Genomic DNA, 17,771 nt, shown 5'->3' with positions numbered 1-17,771 from the left:
GTTCATTCTTTTATCTTATTTTTAAAGAGATGATATTCTCATAAACTGAAGTAAAAGGCAACCAATGAAATGAGTGTAGGACTTTGACTATGAGCTAATTTGCTGCCCTTGTCACTGGTAGGCTTTTGAGGCAACATAGACTAAGATAAAACAAAGTCAAGCCATACAGTCAGTACAAGGAGCTATAATGATTTAAACAGGACAAATTAGAACAACAAATTAAAACAACAGTTTATAACAAAGCCAGAGTTTTGCCTTAATAATGAACATATTCAAAAAATGTTAATGTTTTCATTGCTGATGTGTTCAAAACCCTTTATTAAAAACAAATGAGCACAAGTTAAAGCTCTGTGTTGGCACGCCTTGGAACACACTTTAATTTTCTTTTTAGAAAGGTATATAAGCAAACATAAAAAAAAGTGAAGTAAAATGTAAAAATCATTTTGATTCTTGCTCCTGTTGGTAAAAACTCATTTACTTCCATCGTTACATCAATGTAGACATTACTAGCACAGGTTAGCTGCCCTGCCCAAACAAATATCTGATTCATAGCCGGTGTCATTTTTTGGCATTCTGTCACTGTTTAGCAGTATAAAGTCAGCTGTGCGGCCCGTCCCACTTCTCCATTATAATGTGAGTCATTCACTTGACTTTGTTTTCTTTCCACAAGGTTAATACTTTTAACATTTCCATGAGCCACTCGAGGAATCCAAGAGAGCATCCTGCCACACAGAAGTGTTTTCCGTCTTTTTTACAGAGTAATTTAGACTGTGTTATTGATAGACTGTGACTGACACACACACACACACACACACACACACACACACACACACACACACACACACACACACACACACACACACACACACACACACACACACACACACACACACACACACACACACACACACACACACACACACAAAAGAATGTTGATCCTGACTCTTTTACCGCAGTAACTAATATTGAAAAGAAAACACGGCAGCAAGGTGAAATATCGCTTTGGAGGAAAGTTCACAGACTCGCATTTTGAAAAACGCTTTCACTTTCTTCTTTTCAAAACTTGTTTTGTTCTTGGGCAGACAGCAGAGGGAACATATCGACGCAGTCTGCGTCTGAGTGCAGCCGGCTGTTCGAGTTAAAGTCAGTGCTCATTAATGCATCTGATTACGCTTTAGGCAAAGGCCGAACGGCAAAAAAAAAGCCGCACGCACATACAGAGTGTCTTTGTGGGGACACAGATCAATACAAATGCACTTCAAAAGAGGAAAGAGGAAGATATGCGAGGGAGAGGAATCCGCTGTTAACATAGACCACATGATGAGAATGTAAACAATAATAATAATGAGAAGAAGTGTATAAATCACAGTTTATTTCCTTACAATAAACAAGCCTCTTAGCTTCTTCCAAATGAGTCTGCAACTTTCAATTATTTATAGTGTTTTATTGTTTCTACTATTGATCATTTACCAATTTGTCTGTTCTTCAGATGATTTGTGCTGATCATTTTGTCAGCTGCTGTTTTCCAACGTTTAAACAACAAGCTCAACATAAATATTCGGTTTTCGTTGAGTTTATGGAAACCATGTTACTGATGAAAATGCAGCACTTTTATCTTTGAGGTGTAAAAAAAAAAAAGGCAAAGCCAAGTTTTGAAAAGACTTGAAATTTTCCATTGCTTATGTCAAAGTTGTTGAATATCCCAGTAAAACAAAGACTCGGGAAATAAAATATAACATTAAGGAAAAAATGTGTTGACTTAGGTGGTCGTAGGTGTGACGATGAGAATGACCTGACGTCTTTCTCTTTGTGTTTGTGCCCTTCACCCTCAACGGCTGGGACAGGCTCCAGCCGCTATCCCAGATTATCAACCTTTAATTGAAAAAGTGGCTGGACGGACAAACATTGTAATGCAAAAACAACAACACAATAAAAATAATTACTATCAGCATCTGCTATCAGAAAACATTGGCATGTTTCAGGATCCTAAAGCATGGAAACTCTGACTGGGAGCAGTCCTACCCCCACCTCCCAATCTGACGGACATAATCCAGTGCTATTAGCAACTAAACTGACTTAATACATTCGACAACATCTGACATTCAACATCCTGAGAAGTCTAAATGGCCATCTACAAAGACTGGAGGGGATTGCGGAGATGGACACCACATTGTTTATGCATGTGTAATGCTGTGTTTATGCGCCTGGTCAGAGTGGTTCTATTTATCTCTAATCACAGTCAAATATGTGGAAGAAAAAAGTTTCCAAAGGAGACTCCAGTGCAGATGGCAGCTATTCAAGTCACCCACCGCTCCCGAGTGTATGTTTGTCACTGCCACCATCTGAAATATTCCTCTGTGTTTTTGTGCGATGTGTGTTGGTTCATGTCAAAAGGCCTATCCCATAATAACTGACAGCTATCATTATCACTTCCTTTCTCTTTGCTCTGCCTCTAATCCAGCCAATTAAATCTGCTAATGTCAATATACATTTTAATCTGCAATCATGTTTGATTGGACCTGTGGAGCCTCACTGTCAGTCCTCCTGCCAGCGAAAACCCAACTACTGACAAGCTTGACAGCCAGCCAATCAGAACGGGAGATGGGCCGTCCTCCACTGACCTATAGCCAGGAAACACCATTCACACTGACAGTTCATCTTTTTCTAGTGTTTCACAAAGTCCCACAGACAAATACATCCTTTCCTTCCCAAATATCCACAAGAGAGGGCTAAAAAAAGCTGTCGAAAAAGGAAAAAGGGGAGGAGAAAAAAAAAAAAAAAACAAGGGAGAGAAGCTCTGATTGTACATGCAGAGTGGTAATTACAACTAAATTGAGGGCACATGGTAATCTATGTTAGGTCATCTCTAATTCCACTTACATTTCCACATTTTGGACTAATTAAAACCGTTAATAATCAGAGCCTGTGCGCGTAAGCGAGAGGGGGGAGAGGGAAAGCGAGAAAGAGGGAAAGAGGGAGAGAGAGTGCATTTTCAGACGCGGCATCTTTGAGATGAGCCAGAGGAAGAATGTCCCCGTCACACTGCAGGAAAATTAAGTGCACACACTTTGATTTTAACAAGACACGAGAGTAGATAACGTTTTGGGGTTTTTTTTTTTTCAGTTTAAAAGACACGGTTGAAAAAAGAGAGTGAGGAAAAGTGCTTCTCCTGCAAAAATGTTTCCAGATTATAACGTGTTTAATTGAAAGGTACACTGGAGCAAAGTTGGACAGATGGGTGATGAGGGGTTTTCGCAACTTCTGTTTTGTCCACTGCTTGGTCTATAAAACTGACAGAACTCAGAGTTAAACTTTCAGGGCTGCCTCTCCCCCCCTACGGCAAACTGGAGCGAGTCGGGGAAAAGGGGAATTTGCTATTCTCCCAGCCTTTGCCCTTCGAGGTGCTGAAAGAGAACAGAATATGAATGGGAAGCGAGCGAGAAAACACTTCAGAAGATGAAAACAAGCCTTGAAAGCCAACTGCTGCAATAATACCAACTCCGGCATAAATAGTGGATGAACGCCAATAAAGAATGCAGGGTGGATGTCAAAAGAAGAGGGGCACAGACACACCGCAGTCACCTGCTTTTCACACAACGCTATCAGCCCAGGGTTATCCATAGCCCTAGGCTGATTTGGCCCCGAGCTAACAAGCAATGAAAGCGAAAGCTCCAGTTTGTCAACCGTAAACAAAATTTGGAGACACTACTGAGCGTAAAAGCCATCCTCGGGATTACATTAGCAACTTTAAACTGTCATTATCATAGGGAAGGGCACACTGCTTCGGTATGATAATCAGGGAATGAAATTACATATCTCCCTTTTTTTTTTAATTAAGAAAAATCTAACCAATGGCACAAAAGTGTCCAGATATTACTACCAAGATTTTGCAAAAAAAAATACTGTGTCCATTATAGCAATGTTAAAACTAATGCTGCTAAACAAATAACATAAAAAAAAGAGTCCTTCAAGTTGCACAAGCCTATTCAGAGATGTTGCGCATCCATCCCTCCAAAAAATGTCTTGAACCATCACCAGAGCTTGATATGGTCTTAACACAGAGAAAACAAACCCTTCAGCGTGGCAGTAAAACCACAATCATGGCAAAAAGGAAAGCAAGACAGAAAGAAAAAAAATGTACGTGGGTGTGCACATGACAAAGAAAAAGTTAAGAGGGCGAGAGAACAGACCACACAGCAACATCCTGCAGCAATTTAATTATTCCATTTTGGAGGAGGAGGAGCAGAAAGAGAGAAAAGATCAGAGTGAGTGAAAGGCTCATCCTCATCTGTGATTGATTAGGATAGACAGAAACACACACCCACATTAACACACAACAGAAGCCAGCATGAGAAGAGGAGAAGTTTTACAAAGTAGTCTTAAGAGGTTTTCACAACACTCCAGTGATTTTTGCAATTTATAGCACACTAAAACCCCAAAAAGCCAATCTCAGCACTGTTTCCTGAATCAATTCATGTAGTGAAGACCCACTGAGCCCACACAACATTTCCGCAAGTGTTCAGTCTTTCATTTTTTGTATAAACCTTTCAGGAAAGCCTTTTTCCAAGCACCCTCAAACCTTTTAGTGTGTCCATGACTTGTAGACTTCAGTATGAAGCAAGATCTTTGGCGTACAACAGCTTGAGACACCTTTTATATTCTTTAGGGTTGAAGAAACTTATCAAAAAATATATGCAATGTAATTATATTTAAAGAGGCATCAATAAGTGTTTCTGCATATTTCTGACTCACTTAAAGATTGCAATTCTAAACCATTTTACCACAGAACAACAAAATCAGTTTTCTTCATATCTGAGAGACTGGAGCAGAGACCCTTAAGTAGCCTTTAAGCTGTCAGAAAGAATAAGTGCTTTCTGGGTCGTCTTAACTCCTGGCAAAGTTAACGACAATTTTAGGTCAAGCAACCAGAGCAACTAGACATAACAATTCCCATATAAGCTCAGCCCATTTCTCTCTGCCCTAATGACAGGAAGCTAAAATAACTTCAGCACCTTCACATCTGAAAAATGACCACCTGAAATTGATACTGGTCCTCTGAAACGTTATAAGAAGCAATATTAATCTCTCACCTAGTGGTAATCGCTAATTTCATATACTATTAAGATGATGAATGGGATATTAACAAACTGAGCTGTTGTTAAAAACTTAAAGCAGACCAATCCATCAAGGTCACGATTATTCATGGCCTCCAAAGAAATATTAGCGGGAAAAAGGCGAAAACATTAGTGAAACAAGAACGATGGAGACAACAGGGGGATAGGTACAGACAAGCCAAATAATTTAAAAGATAAATATTTTTTAAACATAAACATTAACAATAGAGTTTAAGAAAAAACACATCTATACTGGTAGAATTACACAAATCATCATCTGACTATGAGGGGAAAGCAGCTGGAAGGCTGTTTATAGTAATTAGAAAAAAGCGACATCTAGTGGTGGTTTAAGGTATGTCGCTTTATATTGCAGATGGTGTTTTTATCATAAGACAAGATGGCATCACAACATCTGAGCTTTCTAATGTCGCACTAAGTTAAAAAATTATATAAAACAAAATCAACTTTTATAGGGAATAGACCATAAAGCGATTGAAAGATTAGTTATCAAACATATAATGTGTGCATGTATCATGCACACTGATAAATAGGGATGGGTATCGAAAACCGGTTCTTGTTGAGAACCGGTTCCCAGTGTTTCAATTCCTTGGAATTGTTTGCCATTTTTGCAAACGATTCCCTTATCGATTCCAGTCGCCCCGAATGACGTCACCACGTTGCGGAGCGTCATTTACCTGGCAGGAAACACGGCGCCTAAGCGGCTCAAACGCTCAAAAGTTTGGTTTTGCTTTACGAGAATGGATGACAACAGGGCAACTTGCAATACTTGCAAAGTAGATATTTCATTTAAGGGAGGAAACACTACAAATATACAAAAGCATTTGCTCACAAAACACACGATGACCTTAAATGAATGTCGTGTTTTTAATTCCGCTCCGGACTCGTGAATCTCAACCCAGCAGCAGCGGTAACGTTTGCACGTCCTCTCCCGTTAATGCGGCAGGTAAATAATCAACTAACAGTGCATGTTATGTTAGCGCGATCTGCCTTATTACAAAACCTGCCATTACTGTGCATTTAGATGACCATGATGAGAGAGACAGACAGAGTCTGGCTCAGATGCTGGCAGTTCTCACTGCAGTCTACCGTAGCGTCTCCTTTCAGGCTAGGATAGACGAATGTCACCGAGCAGTGACTAAGTTTGTGGTCAAAGGTTTGCACCCATTTGCCACAGCAGATGATTTTCGGTAAGTGAATGTGTTTAATTGTAGGCAGGGACATTACTGGATATTCTTGTGTAATTGCTACAGAATAATTTATGTTATACTTTGTTATTGCTACAGAAGAATATTTATTTTATTATTTTACATTTACAATTTTTTTTTCCTGGGGACCCTGTGACACCCCATTGAAGAGCCATAGGCTGTGGATCTCTTAAGATCTCACTGTTGGGTTTGTAAGGCCATGTTACTCCTAAATTTCTATCTTGTTCAAAGAAAAGATATAAAACAAAGTTCTAAGCTATTAGAACCTTAGTGTTCTCCTTTTTTAAAAAGAATCGATAAGAGAATCGATAAAGAATCGAATCGTTAAACAGAATCGAAAATGGAATCGGAATCGTGAAAATCTTATCAATACCCATCCCTACTGATAAAGATACTTTCCCTTCTTTAATATAGAATCTCTGATGAGATTACCATATAGCAACAAGACAGACACTTGCAGCAAACTTTCATTGTGCCCTGCTATTTGCAGATTTGAGCTGCGTATTTAAAAAAACAGTATGATAAGGAGCACCTGCAAATGTTTGCCAGCCAAGCTTGAGTGAGAAAAGGAATATACTGAAGGACAGAAATGAATAAGTCTGTGTATCATTATAGATGGTGTCTAGCAAACCTTCAAGACATTGACGTACTTATTGGAAGAAGGCGTACTGAGTGGGCTATAATAATGCATGACTTCTTAGCCTTAACCAACAGTAAAAACTGACCATTTTGTTCTCTTGCAAGTAGAGTCTCTGCAGTTTAGGGCATCCTCTCGCCAAGGCCATGATGCCGTCATCTGAGATACCGTAGCACTGACCCAAGTGGATGTCTTTCAGCTCACTGCAGTGCTCCCCCAGCTGAGGTAAAAAAAAAAAAAAATTGAACGAAAACAAAACAAAACAGAGAAGTAAAGAAGATATTGCTCAAAATCTTCACTAAGCTGATATGACTGGAGTATGTGTTTGCTTTTTATTTAAACTAGGGATTCATATCTACTGGATCTCGTTCACAAAGAATATGTACACACATCTGCAAATAAACCAAGCGAAAGAACACTCCAAACCCAAATCTGTGAGTGCCCATTATTTTCTTTCCTGAATTTGTTTGCACTCTACGATCCTCTGAACATGCATACGTGACGAAATGATGAAGGTTTGGCTGTCTTGAAAATGTAAACACACATTTTTAAACTTAATATTAATACTAATGCTGCTGATGACTATAAGTTTCTTTTTAGTGATTATTTTATCAAAACCGCTTAAGAACAAAAGTGCTCAGAATTTAAATAAAATACACAATAAACTCTGAGATTACAAGCCAAGAAAGGAAAACACTGAGTATAAAAAGGCACAGGTTTTAAGCTTTTTTTAAAAAAAACATATTCTAATAGACATTATCTCATCTTATCTCTCTCTTAAAGATGGCTTCCTTTCTTGTTGGATGTCATCAGTTAAAGTCTAATTTCTTGGCACTATCCCACAGATGCTGAAGAATAATTGCTGTTGCTGAGTTACTCCTTGTCCTCCACCTGCTTTCTTCTTTTTGTTATGCTCTGGTTGTCTTTTTTTTCCGTTTCAAGTTTGATGTCAAATTGTTTCTTTTCACTTGAACGACAGTGTTTTTCTAAAATGAAACAGTTTTTAGCATCTCTCTTTCTTTTTTTTTAATAAATGTGTTAACTTAAATTAAGAACGGGCACGCAGCAGTATGCTGATTGCAGCACTAACATATACACGGTGGTAAAAACAAAACTGGCTCGTTCACACGTATCATAAATATGACCGTAATTTTGCATTTGTACCAATCAGGACAAGAACATTTATATGCACATAAGTGAATGAGGCCCACTGTGTGTCTACCCCGGTTCTGAATCCACACCTTTTTCAATGCTGCATCTGTCAGTTTGTCCTGGTTGCCCACATGCACCTTCACCAGAAGAGGGCAGTGTGTAGCCAAAGCACACAAAGAAATGTCACCCAGCTGCTTGCAGCGGTAGGCAGTATATTTCTGCAAGCCAGGACACTGTGAAGCCAGGGAGGACACGCCGTGGTCATGGACCGCCCTGCAATCCGAGATGTTAATCTCTGTCACATTCTGCCTCCGAGAAGCTATTTTCACCAGAAGATCATCATTTACCTGAAGAGCAAGATAACATAAAAAGACAATAATCAGCACAGAAATCAAAGTTTCCTGTTTTTTCTGACTTTTTTGTAGACAACTGTGTCTCTTACTTGTTGTAGGCCACTGAGGTCGATTTGCTTCCAGAACTGGAAGTCCAAGCAGAGGTCCCTCCAGTACTTACAAACCAGAGAGGCACAAAGACAGCGCTCCTTTACTGTCAGGTGAGACAGCACCTGTGAGGGGAAAAAAAGGGTGTTTTCAGTCCCTTAAAAGCCATCAGACAACAATTCAAAGCTTTCCAGTGTCTTTGTCTGCACCAAACCATATGAAAACATTAAATAAAAACATTCTTCTGACCTTAAGAAGAATGGAGGAAGGCAGATGATTGATACTCAAGTGATCAGCAGCTTCAGAACTTCTTGCCTGGCAGTCGTCATAGTTATGTGCGCAGGGCGGGGACGAGTCAGAACTGTGGGGCAAATCGGCGTGAAGACCCAACCCACAGCAGCCATCAGCAGGTGAGGAAGAAGAGGAAGCGGAGGAGGAAGAGGAGGAGGGAAGCGGACAAAGGGGAAGGTGGCAATGGCCCGTTTCAGAGTTCGAGGCCGCCTCCCCCCCACCTCCATTCTCCAGCCCTCCATCAGGAGCAGCGAAGGCACAGCGCGGCTGCTTACAAGGGGTGCACCTTTGCACCTCTGAGCACTTCCTCTTACACACCTGCAATCGGACACACACACACACACACACACACACACACACACACACACAGGTCACTTGGAATCCGATTTTCAGGGAAATTTAGTTACAATTACAGAAAGAAATTCATGCTGTTAAATGTAAATAAATATGCAATACAGTTATTTGAAAATTATTAAAAGCCTATATTAATTAGGAATTAATGCTTCGAACCGGATTCCTACCATCTCTGTGTAATCGCTGGTGCAGCCAGGCACAGGCACAGGTATGGGCACAGTCACAGACACACCAGCGGTTCGGAAGAGGGCCGGTGGTGGAATTAGTTTGGCAGGAACAGCTGACAAAAGGCTCCTCCCCTGGCCCTCCCAGATAGCAAGTTCTCTCGGTGACAACAAGAACTTGGAGCAATCCTCCGGAGATGCGAGGGTCGCGTATCGCTCCGCAAGCTTCGTGGCAGCTGCCGCTCCGATGCCGACTCCGCCAACACCTGGGACGCTGATTCCCGTGATGCTGTTGTGTCGACACCCGTTGGCCTCGAAGTGATCGCTCTCGTCGTCAAAACCACTGCTGTTGCCGTGGACGATAAAGCAGAGCATGCAGGGCCCGTGCAGAAAACAGTTCCTCTTCTTCTTCTTCCTGTGATGCAACTTGCGTGTCCTCTTCTTCAGGCGATAACCATTTTTCGAAAAAAGATGGCCCATATAGATGATTCAAGGAAACTCTGGAACAACAAAAAAAAAGGATTGGTAAAATATATATATATATATATGTTTCAGCACTAACAGGAGGCCGAGCTAAAGGTGACAGAGTGGAAGACGCTCATATTTTCATTGGCAGTGACCAGGATGAACAGGATTACAAATCAGCATATCAGAAGGTCAGCTCAAGTCAAGCAGTTTGGAGGCAAAGTTGGAGAAGCAAGGCTGAGATGGTTTGGACATGTGCAGCACAGGGTTAGTGGATATAATGGACAAAAGATGTTAAATATGTAGCTGCCAGGCAGGAGGAAAAGAGCAAGACCTCAGAGGTGGTTCATGGATGTACTGAAAAAGGCTGTTGTGAGAGCGAAGGATGCTAGTTTGTAATGATGTGAAAATTCTATGAAAGTTATAGTGTTAAGACTTGGCATCAAAAAATACACAATGAAGAAAAAACTATTCAATGAAAAAAGAATTTGATCGTTCCCATCCTCAGTACTACAAATTTATTGTAGTCAGTACATAAACATAGCTTAGGGTAATTATTTAGCCCCTGTATAATTAAGAGAACAAAGGATATCCCTTCTTTTGCTTAAAATGACTATTCAAAACATTGTTGTATATATATGTCTAATACTTTTAATACATTTTTATGAGTAAAGATGTATTTCATCAATTAAGAGAAAATGTCTTTTTGCTAACAATGTTTTGCCCCACATAAATAAAATAATATGGGAAAATTGCAGGATTACTAACAGCTATCATTATCTCCTTTTTTAATGAGGCTTTTTTCGTGTTTTATTAAGCCTGTCATTTCATTAGCTGCTTTAATGTTCCTCTTTTCCCTAAAGAAAAAGTCAACATGAACCTTTAGTAGGAAAATCTAATGGCCATCCTTCAATATTTTCAAGGCTGTTTTTCATAGCTGCAGTGAAAGAATGCTCAAGAAAAGATGGGAACTTTACAAGATAATGCTAGAGTTGTCTGACACACACACGGGATGGAGAGTGAGATTAACTTAATCTGGAAGTAAGGGTGTATTTGTGATCATGGTGGGCTCGTGTAAATAATGGCACAGATTTCCACACAAAAAGAAAAGAAAAATCTGAGCCTGATCCTGCATGTCAACAACAATCAGGACAGTCCTTTCTGGTGAAACAGACACGACGATGGACAAGACTGACAGCAACAACATGTGTCATTAAACCCAGCACCGGAGAGCCCAACAACACAGTACTGCAATGAAATACTGATGTTATTTGTTAAAAACACTCACAATTTAAGAATAAAGCCTAAATCTCAGCACAGCACACAACAAAGAGCAGCAAGCTTTGCAGCCGTGCCTACTATGGAAAAGATTCATGCGTGGATGCTGTGCATAACTTGAAAAATGTTTGGGGGGTTTGGGGTTGTTTTTTAATGATCCACATTTGTTGAGGACGTGAAAAATCTCGTCGGATAACTGCAGCAGTGCAGCACCGGTTGATGGCTGCTGAATCAAAACACAGAGATGTAAACAGTGAACAGGTGGTCATTTGTTTAGCATGTAGAAACGCCAAAGCAGACTTAACGTGACATCTGCGGTTTGCCTGGAATTGCCGCAGATTTGCCTTCAACATTCACACGAACTTAACGCTGTTTTTGAGGGAAAGAAATACGCGATTGCTTCGCAGTTTTCTGTCAGGCTAGCCTGCTCCATCCCCAGATGCTAAGTTAGCTATAGCCCCAAAAGCAATCATCTCTCACCACTTCACACGGTGCTCCCACACTCCGCACTGCGCTCGCATAATACTGCTAAGCTCCACGGTCAAGATGAACGGTGACGAGCCCCGACAGGAGAGATACGGGCTTAGGAAAAACGGCCACTAAATCGCCGTCCTGCTCTTCCAAAACAGTAGCAGCTCTGGTTGTACCTCTGCTGCTGCTGCTGTTGCTCTTGAGGACAGCACTTCCGCACCGAGAGGGCAGCGGGAAGGAAGCCGACGAGGGCGATTCGTAATTCGCCATCAATGAAAATCCTGTTCCCAGGATTTTGGGGATAGAAGAACCAAACACTGGATTGATTTTTTTTTTTCAATGATAGGTAAATGAAGCTTTGAAAACTGACTTAGAAAACACATTGTCAAAATATTAAGCTATTGTCTCCTAATGCATACAAATGTGGAATTATACTAGAGTATGGGAATCATTTTGTATCGTGTTTAGATTGTGGAGGTATCGCCACAAGATCATTTAAATTAAAAACAAACTTATAATTTATTAACCATAGGAAAACTGGACAACCGCCCCAAAATAATCTACTGACAGTGGTTGCTACAGAAAACAATACCTACCTTATAAATTTCTACTCTTAACCCCTTTACTCTTGCAGTTACTTTATTTACTGGTCTTCCTCTTCCCTGACAGCTACACATTTAGCACTTTTTGTCCAGTATATCCACTACCGCTCCTCTTCAAATGTCCAAACCACCTCAGCCTTGCCTCTCTAAATCATCAAGCACTGGATATGAGCAGTCCCTCTGGTGCACTAATTTCTAATCCTGTACATTCTGGTCACTCCCAACAAATAATCAGATTTTATTCGTGAACATAATAGTTGATATTGAAAAATTAAGTGGCTCCACCTGTAGGTTTGGTTGTACTGAAGCTGCCAAGTGTCTACACACGCTGTATATTATGTGAATTTAAAATAATGAATCCAACATAAAACAAGCATAAAATATACACATACTGCCAAAATAAATCAAAGTTAATCAGAATGAACTCATTGTTTGTATCCTAAATGTTTCATGCATTAAACACTTCAAGTCTAGACCACCGAGTATTAGACTAAAGTATGAAATGTAAAACTTAAAAGTCACAAATAGGATAAAATGTATAGTTGTATGTAACTTAATCTTAACTTAGGGTTTTCTGCAGTAACTACAGTATATTGCAGCCAACTTGGTCTTGAGAGGAGCTAAAAAAAAAAAAAAAAACACTTTGGGGAGAGAGAATCAGGGCATAAAATTATAATTTATAAACATAACACAAGATGAGAGACTGTTAACGACAACATACATAGCACATGTAATTTTCTACAGTACCGAACTGTACAGTACGTCTACTCTATATATATTTAATATATAGAGAGAGATATATAATAATCTGGATGTAAAGTTCAAACTGTATTTCATTGTAAATTCCCATGGCAATGTTCTTCTTCTTCTTCTTAAATGTTATAGGCGGTTGGCAAACAACTGATTGGTGCATTACCACCACCACTAGTATGGAGTGTAGACTGGAATGACGCCCCACCCCACCCCCAAAACAAACAAACAAACAAACAAACAAAAAACCTCAAAGCCTTTCAAACACTCTTCCCGCTTTAAAAAACTGAAATAAAGCCTGGTAACTCTTACTTCCAGAATCCTTTTGCAATAGGTCAACCAGATCCAGTTTCATATTCATATTAATGAGGTTTTGGTTTAATTGTCTCCTCTCCACCTGATATTTCTCACAGTGCAATATCACATGCTCTATAGTTTCTGTTTATCCACAGAAGGCACATTTCCCCGTATTATGTTTCCCAATCAAGAATAATGTAGCATTTAACCCAGTATGTCCAAATCTCAATCTCGATATGACCATCTCCTCTCTCCTGCTTCTTCCAGTGGTCCTCATTTCTCCTACCCCCCTTTGTATTGTATACAACCATCGTCCTCTCCTTTCCTCCTCCCACTGCCAATTACTCCTCATTTCTTGCCGTATGATACATTCACTTCAGCTTGACCAAAACTAACATCCAGGTCAACTATCCCATGTCTTGTGGCTTCCTTCGCCACTCTGTCTGCCATTTCATTCCCCATTATTCCATAATGGGCTAGAATCCATAGAAACACAACTATAAGACCCATCATGTTTATTCTGAAAAGTGTTTGTGGAATTTCTGCTAGAATATCTGCTCTCGCATCTGAGTGACTACACTGTAAACAATAGCTTTTAATGGCCTCATATCCATGGCAATGTTGTTCACTGAGCTGAAATATATATAAATAAATGTTGCCTAACTGTTATTGTGAAGTCACAGCGCGCGCACACTACGCACTGACGCACCGGTCAGTTTCTGTTTTGTATTGCCTTATTTATACAACTAAATCCGGAGATTAAGATAATATTAACCAATGTTTAACCAATGAATATGTGTCTCTCTTCGTTCTCCTAGAGAGAGAGAGAGAGAGAGAGAGAGAGAGAGAGAGAGAGAGCATATGGGCGTGAATTTTCCAGGCACCAGCTCCTCCAGGCTGAATTGCAACTCCCAAAATAGCAGCACTGCGAATTCTGGATCCTCTGAGAAAAACAAATGGCTGAAGTAGTTTCACCAATAACTCGACAAGTAACTAAAGGAAGCCAGGAAAATGTGACCTGTTTTGTGGATATTAATCTCAGAGACGTCGAAGACTGTTTAATTTACGACCAGCATGGAGTTTCTATTCCGTTCAAGACCCTATACCAAGACAGGAAATCGGTCATAATTTTTGTGCGGGTAGGGAAAACTTCATTTGGCTTAACTTTGCTGATGAATTATGGGTTCGCATAGGCACCCTACCTTAAGTTGCATTTTTAAATGGGTCTTGATAGGCTTCAAAGTAGATACCAGTTGAGCCTAAGTGTAGCTGGCCAGATGCTCCAAGAATTTCCTGTGCTATGTTGGAAATGGACGAATGAAGAGATCGTTCTCCATAGGTGAAGACAGAGGGATAAATGTTATGGCGCAAGATGTGAATTTTTAAATGCAGTGATCTCTCTCATCACTACAGACTTTTAACATGTTATGTAATATGTGTCCCTGCAGAATTTCTTGTGCTACAGCTGTAAAGAGTATGTTGATGATTTGGGAAAAATACCCAGAGAAGTACTGGAGGTAAGTTCTGTTTAGTAAGGACCAGTGCACTGGAGGCTGTCAAAACAAAGAGCACAGCTGCAACACTGGCAGCAAAGGTGCTCAGTTCTAGCAATAGAAGTTTTGATGAGTATTAACATAAATAATTGATCATGACAAATCCAAAATTCCATGTGTGTTGTTGCAGGATGCTGAAATTAGACTGGTCGTGATAGGTCAGTCCGCTTATCATCACATAAAGGTAATTATTTTGTTATATATACACCCACTGGACACTTGTTCAGCTGCTTGTTAAAACAAATATCTGATCAGCCAACCACATGGCAGCAACTCAGTGCATTTATGCATGCAGACATGGTCAAAACAACTTGCTGAAGTTTTGGAGAAAGGTGATTTAATTGAGTCTGGTTTTGACATGTGGCCGCCCTATTGGAATTCGGCCACAGTGCCATCTCTAAGGTTTACAGAGAATGGTCGAGAAAAAAAGGGGGGAAATATCCAGTGAGCACCAGTTGTCTGTGTGAAAAGTAAGAGGAGAATGTCCAGACTGCTTCGAGCTGATAAGAAGGCACGAGTAACTGAAATAACCACTTGTTACAACAACAAAAAAACACACCTAGAGCCACTCCTGTCAGCTATGTACAGGAAACTGAGGCTGCAGTTTGCACAGGCTCAACAAAATTGGGCAATAGAGGTTTGAAAAAACGCATTCTGGTCTCATGAGTCTCCAATTCTACTTCTACATTCAGATGATAGGATCTGAAGTAAAAAAAGAATGAAAGTGTGGATTGATTCTGAACTGTTCAGGCTGCTGGTGGTATAATGGTGGAGGGCATATTTTCTTGGTACACCTTGGGCCACTTGGAACCAATTGAGTGTGATTTAAACTCCACAGTCTTCCCGAGTATTGATCTTGACCACGTCCATCCCTTTCTGACTACAGTATTCGCATCTTCTGATGGCTATTTCCAGCAGGATAACACATCAAAAAGCTCAGATAATCAAAACTAGTTCAAGGAACAAGAGAAAGAATTCACTATTCACTATATAAGAATTTCCACTACTGCAATCCAGTAGAACGTCTTTGGCATGATGGATGTGCAGCCATCAAAGCTTCACAAACTGTGTGATGCTATCAATTCAATATGAACCAAAATCTCTGTTGAATGTATGCCACAAAGAATTAAGGTCTAACTCTTGCAAGGTGTACCTATTACAGTGTCTGATGAGTGTATATAAATATCACAGCAGGCACTATAGTTTTCCAGACAAATGTACTCTTTCTTCTTGTTCTGTCATGTAGTCATTCTGCTTGCTCACGGAGTATCCTTATGAAATATATGTGGACCCAGAGAGGCGCATTTACCAAAAGCTGGGGATGAAGAGAGAGGAGACATTCACAGACTCTGGTATGCAAAAACACTATTGGAGTGTATAAGTAAGCTTATTTTGAGATGATAATGAAACTTTGTCTTTGTATCTGTGTTTGTGAACTCAGCACAGCCTAGTCCCCATGTGAAGTCTGGCATTTTTATGGGCCAAATCAAGACTATATGGAGAGCCGTGACTAGTCCTGCCTTTGATTTTCAGGGTGACCTACATCAACAAGGTGGAGCCATCATTGCAGGACCTGGTAAGTTGATCTCACTCTCTATATATAATGTTATGTGTTAATGTTGCCACTGCATTATATCTTATATCTTTTTTCCTCACACTCACTGTTTTCTCCCTCTCTGCAGGCTCCAAAGTCCATTTTTCCCATCTTGACATGAACCGCCTGGACCACATGCCCATCAACTGGCTCCTTCAGCTTGCAGGAGCTCAGCAAACGATTGACTTCAGCAATAAGCCGAAAATCATTCACATCTAGTTAGGTGCCTGCCTGAAAGTGTGTTTCATCCCACGTCACTGCTGTAATCACACATGGAGTGTATATACAATCAGCTCCAAACTCTAAGACGACTAAATGAGTTTCTGTTGCTTCTGTTTTGCATTTGAATTCAACTTGATTGACAAATAGTACATTACAATGACTTTATCAGCTTAACACACACCTCTCTCCTCTTCCCTCAACTGTCTTGGCTTTAATAACATCACTCAAACTGAAAGTGCATGCGGCAAGTTTGTGCAGAAACCGATAAGGCATGTTTTCCTGGCACGATCTGAAAGTGTTCCAAATATCTTCTTGAGAAATCAGTGAATGCTTGGCCTTTGCGGTGTCCCCTTTAAATGTTCAGCAGGGCTGAGGTCCAATGACTGTGGAGGAAAAAGTCGATGTCAGCCAGCACTCTTTATTCATAGTCTCATATAGTTTTCAAGTAGTTCTTGCAAAACTTGAAACAAATAATTTGTCATTCTCTTTGTCCAACTCTATAGACAATCCTCCCAGAAATGAATATTTATGTTCAGAAATCTCTAACTTGGATTCATCATTACATTGATTTTTTTCCCCCAGTGGTCTACTGTTAAGTTACATTACTGTTGAGGATAGACAAATTGCAGCAAGAAGACTTTTATCCGTAACAAATATTTCAGTCCCAGCATTCCCAAGTCTGTTATTTATTTCAAGGCTAGACACTGACCTGACCAAATTGCCAAAAACTTGGGAGAGGTTAGAATCACTGGCCTTACAAATAGTACAGTTTCATTAAAAAAAAATGCACTACTGGCATTGTGCAGTGCCTCCAATCACATGTCAAGAGCTGATGATGGTTGTTCTTGATGCAGGAGGATTTTCTCTGTTTTCAGTCTGTGGTCTGAAACAGCAGTAAACCCTTATATTCCAGTGTGTTTTGTGGTATAATTATGTGCCTGTTTTGTAGTGATAAGACTGAATAGCAGCTGTTGCACTGATTTTACTACCTTGTCACATTCCCATTGCAATCTGCAAAGTTTATTATATTGTAAATAAAGACATTTTTATTGTTATTTATTGGCTGCCATATATGCTCTACAGTGCAAGGCCAGCGCACGGTTGCATTCAAATGGGAAAAACTCTGCCATCAAGGACTACATTTCCAATATGTTATCTATT

General features: G+C 40.1%; 2 protein-coding genes across 4 annotated transcripts in view; one reads left to right on the top strand and one right to left on the bottom strand.

Annotated features, from left to right (window-relative positions):
• fbxl17 (F-box and leucine-rich repeat protein 17) overlaps window positions 1–11,822 on the bottom strand; it is a 227,138-nt gene extending 215,316 nt beyond the window's left edge. For all 3 annotated transcript variants that reach the window (XR_014877342.1, XM_085181180.1, XM_085181181.1), the window contains exons 1-6: window positions 11,602–11,822; window positions 9,382–9,878; window positions 8,819–9,178; window positions 8,572–8,694; window positions 8,219–8,476; window positions 7,066–7,197 (exon numbers count right to left, since the gene is read on the bottom strand). Coding sequence is in view for 2 of the 3 variants with exons in the window: in XM_085181180.1 (XP_085037306.1) it covers window positions 7,066–7,197; window positions 8,219–8,476; window positions 8,572–8,694; window positions 8,819–9,178; window positions 9,382–9,858 (1,350 nt within the window). In the remaining variant the exon portion in view is untranslated. The remainder of the gene's footprint in view (window positions 1–7,065; window positions 7,198–8,218; window positions 8,477–8,571; window positions 8,695–8,818; window positions 9,179–9,381; window positions 9,879–11,601) is intronic.
• A 2,121-nt stretch (window positions 11,823–13,943) lies between these two features.
• prxl2c (peroxiredoxin like 2C) lies at window positions 13,944–17,665 on the top strand. Its single transcript, XM_085180732.1, has 6 exons — window positions 13,944–14,380; window positions 14,690–14,758; window positions 14,925–14,978; window positions 16,041–16,146; window positions 16,236–16,370; window positions 16,477–17,665. Exons 1-6 carry the CDS (start codon window positions 14,198–14,200, stop codon window positions 16,605–16,607), a joined length of 678 nt encoding a protein of 225 aa, XP_085036858.1. The 5' UTR covers window positions 13,944–14,197; the 3' UTR covers window positions 16,608–17,665.
• The last annotated feature ends 106 nt before the right edge of the window (window positions 17,666–17,771 follow it).

The sequence above is a fragment of the Neolamprologus multifasciatus genome, chromosome 12 (assembly GCF_963576455.1).
Source record: "Neolamprologus multifasciatus chromosome 12, fNeoMul1.2, whole genome shotgun sequence".
Lineage (NCBI taxonomy): Eukaryota > Metazoa > Chordata > Actinopteri > Cichliformes > Cichlidae > Neolamprologus > Neolamprologus multifasciatus.
The sequence above is the reverse complement of the archived record's forward strand: the minus strand, read 5'-3'. Positions and strand labels throughout refer to the sequence as shown.

Excerpts from the sequence above, each read along its gene's own strand:
- prxl2c (XM_085180732.1), top strand. The coding sequence starts at position 14,198 with ATGGCTGAAGTAGTTTCACCAATAACTCGACAAGTAACTAAAGGAAGC. Across the intron at positions 14,381-14,689 it reads CGGTCATAATTTTTGTGCGG|AATTTCTTGTGCTACAGCTG; the intron begins GTAGGGAAAACT and ends GTGTCCCTGCAG. Across the intron at positions 14,979-16,040 it reads CCGCTTATCATCACATAAAG|TCATTCTGCTTGCTCACGGA; the intron begins GTAATTATTTTG and ends TCTGTCATGTAG.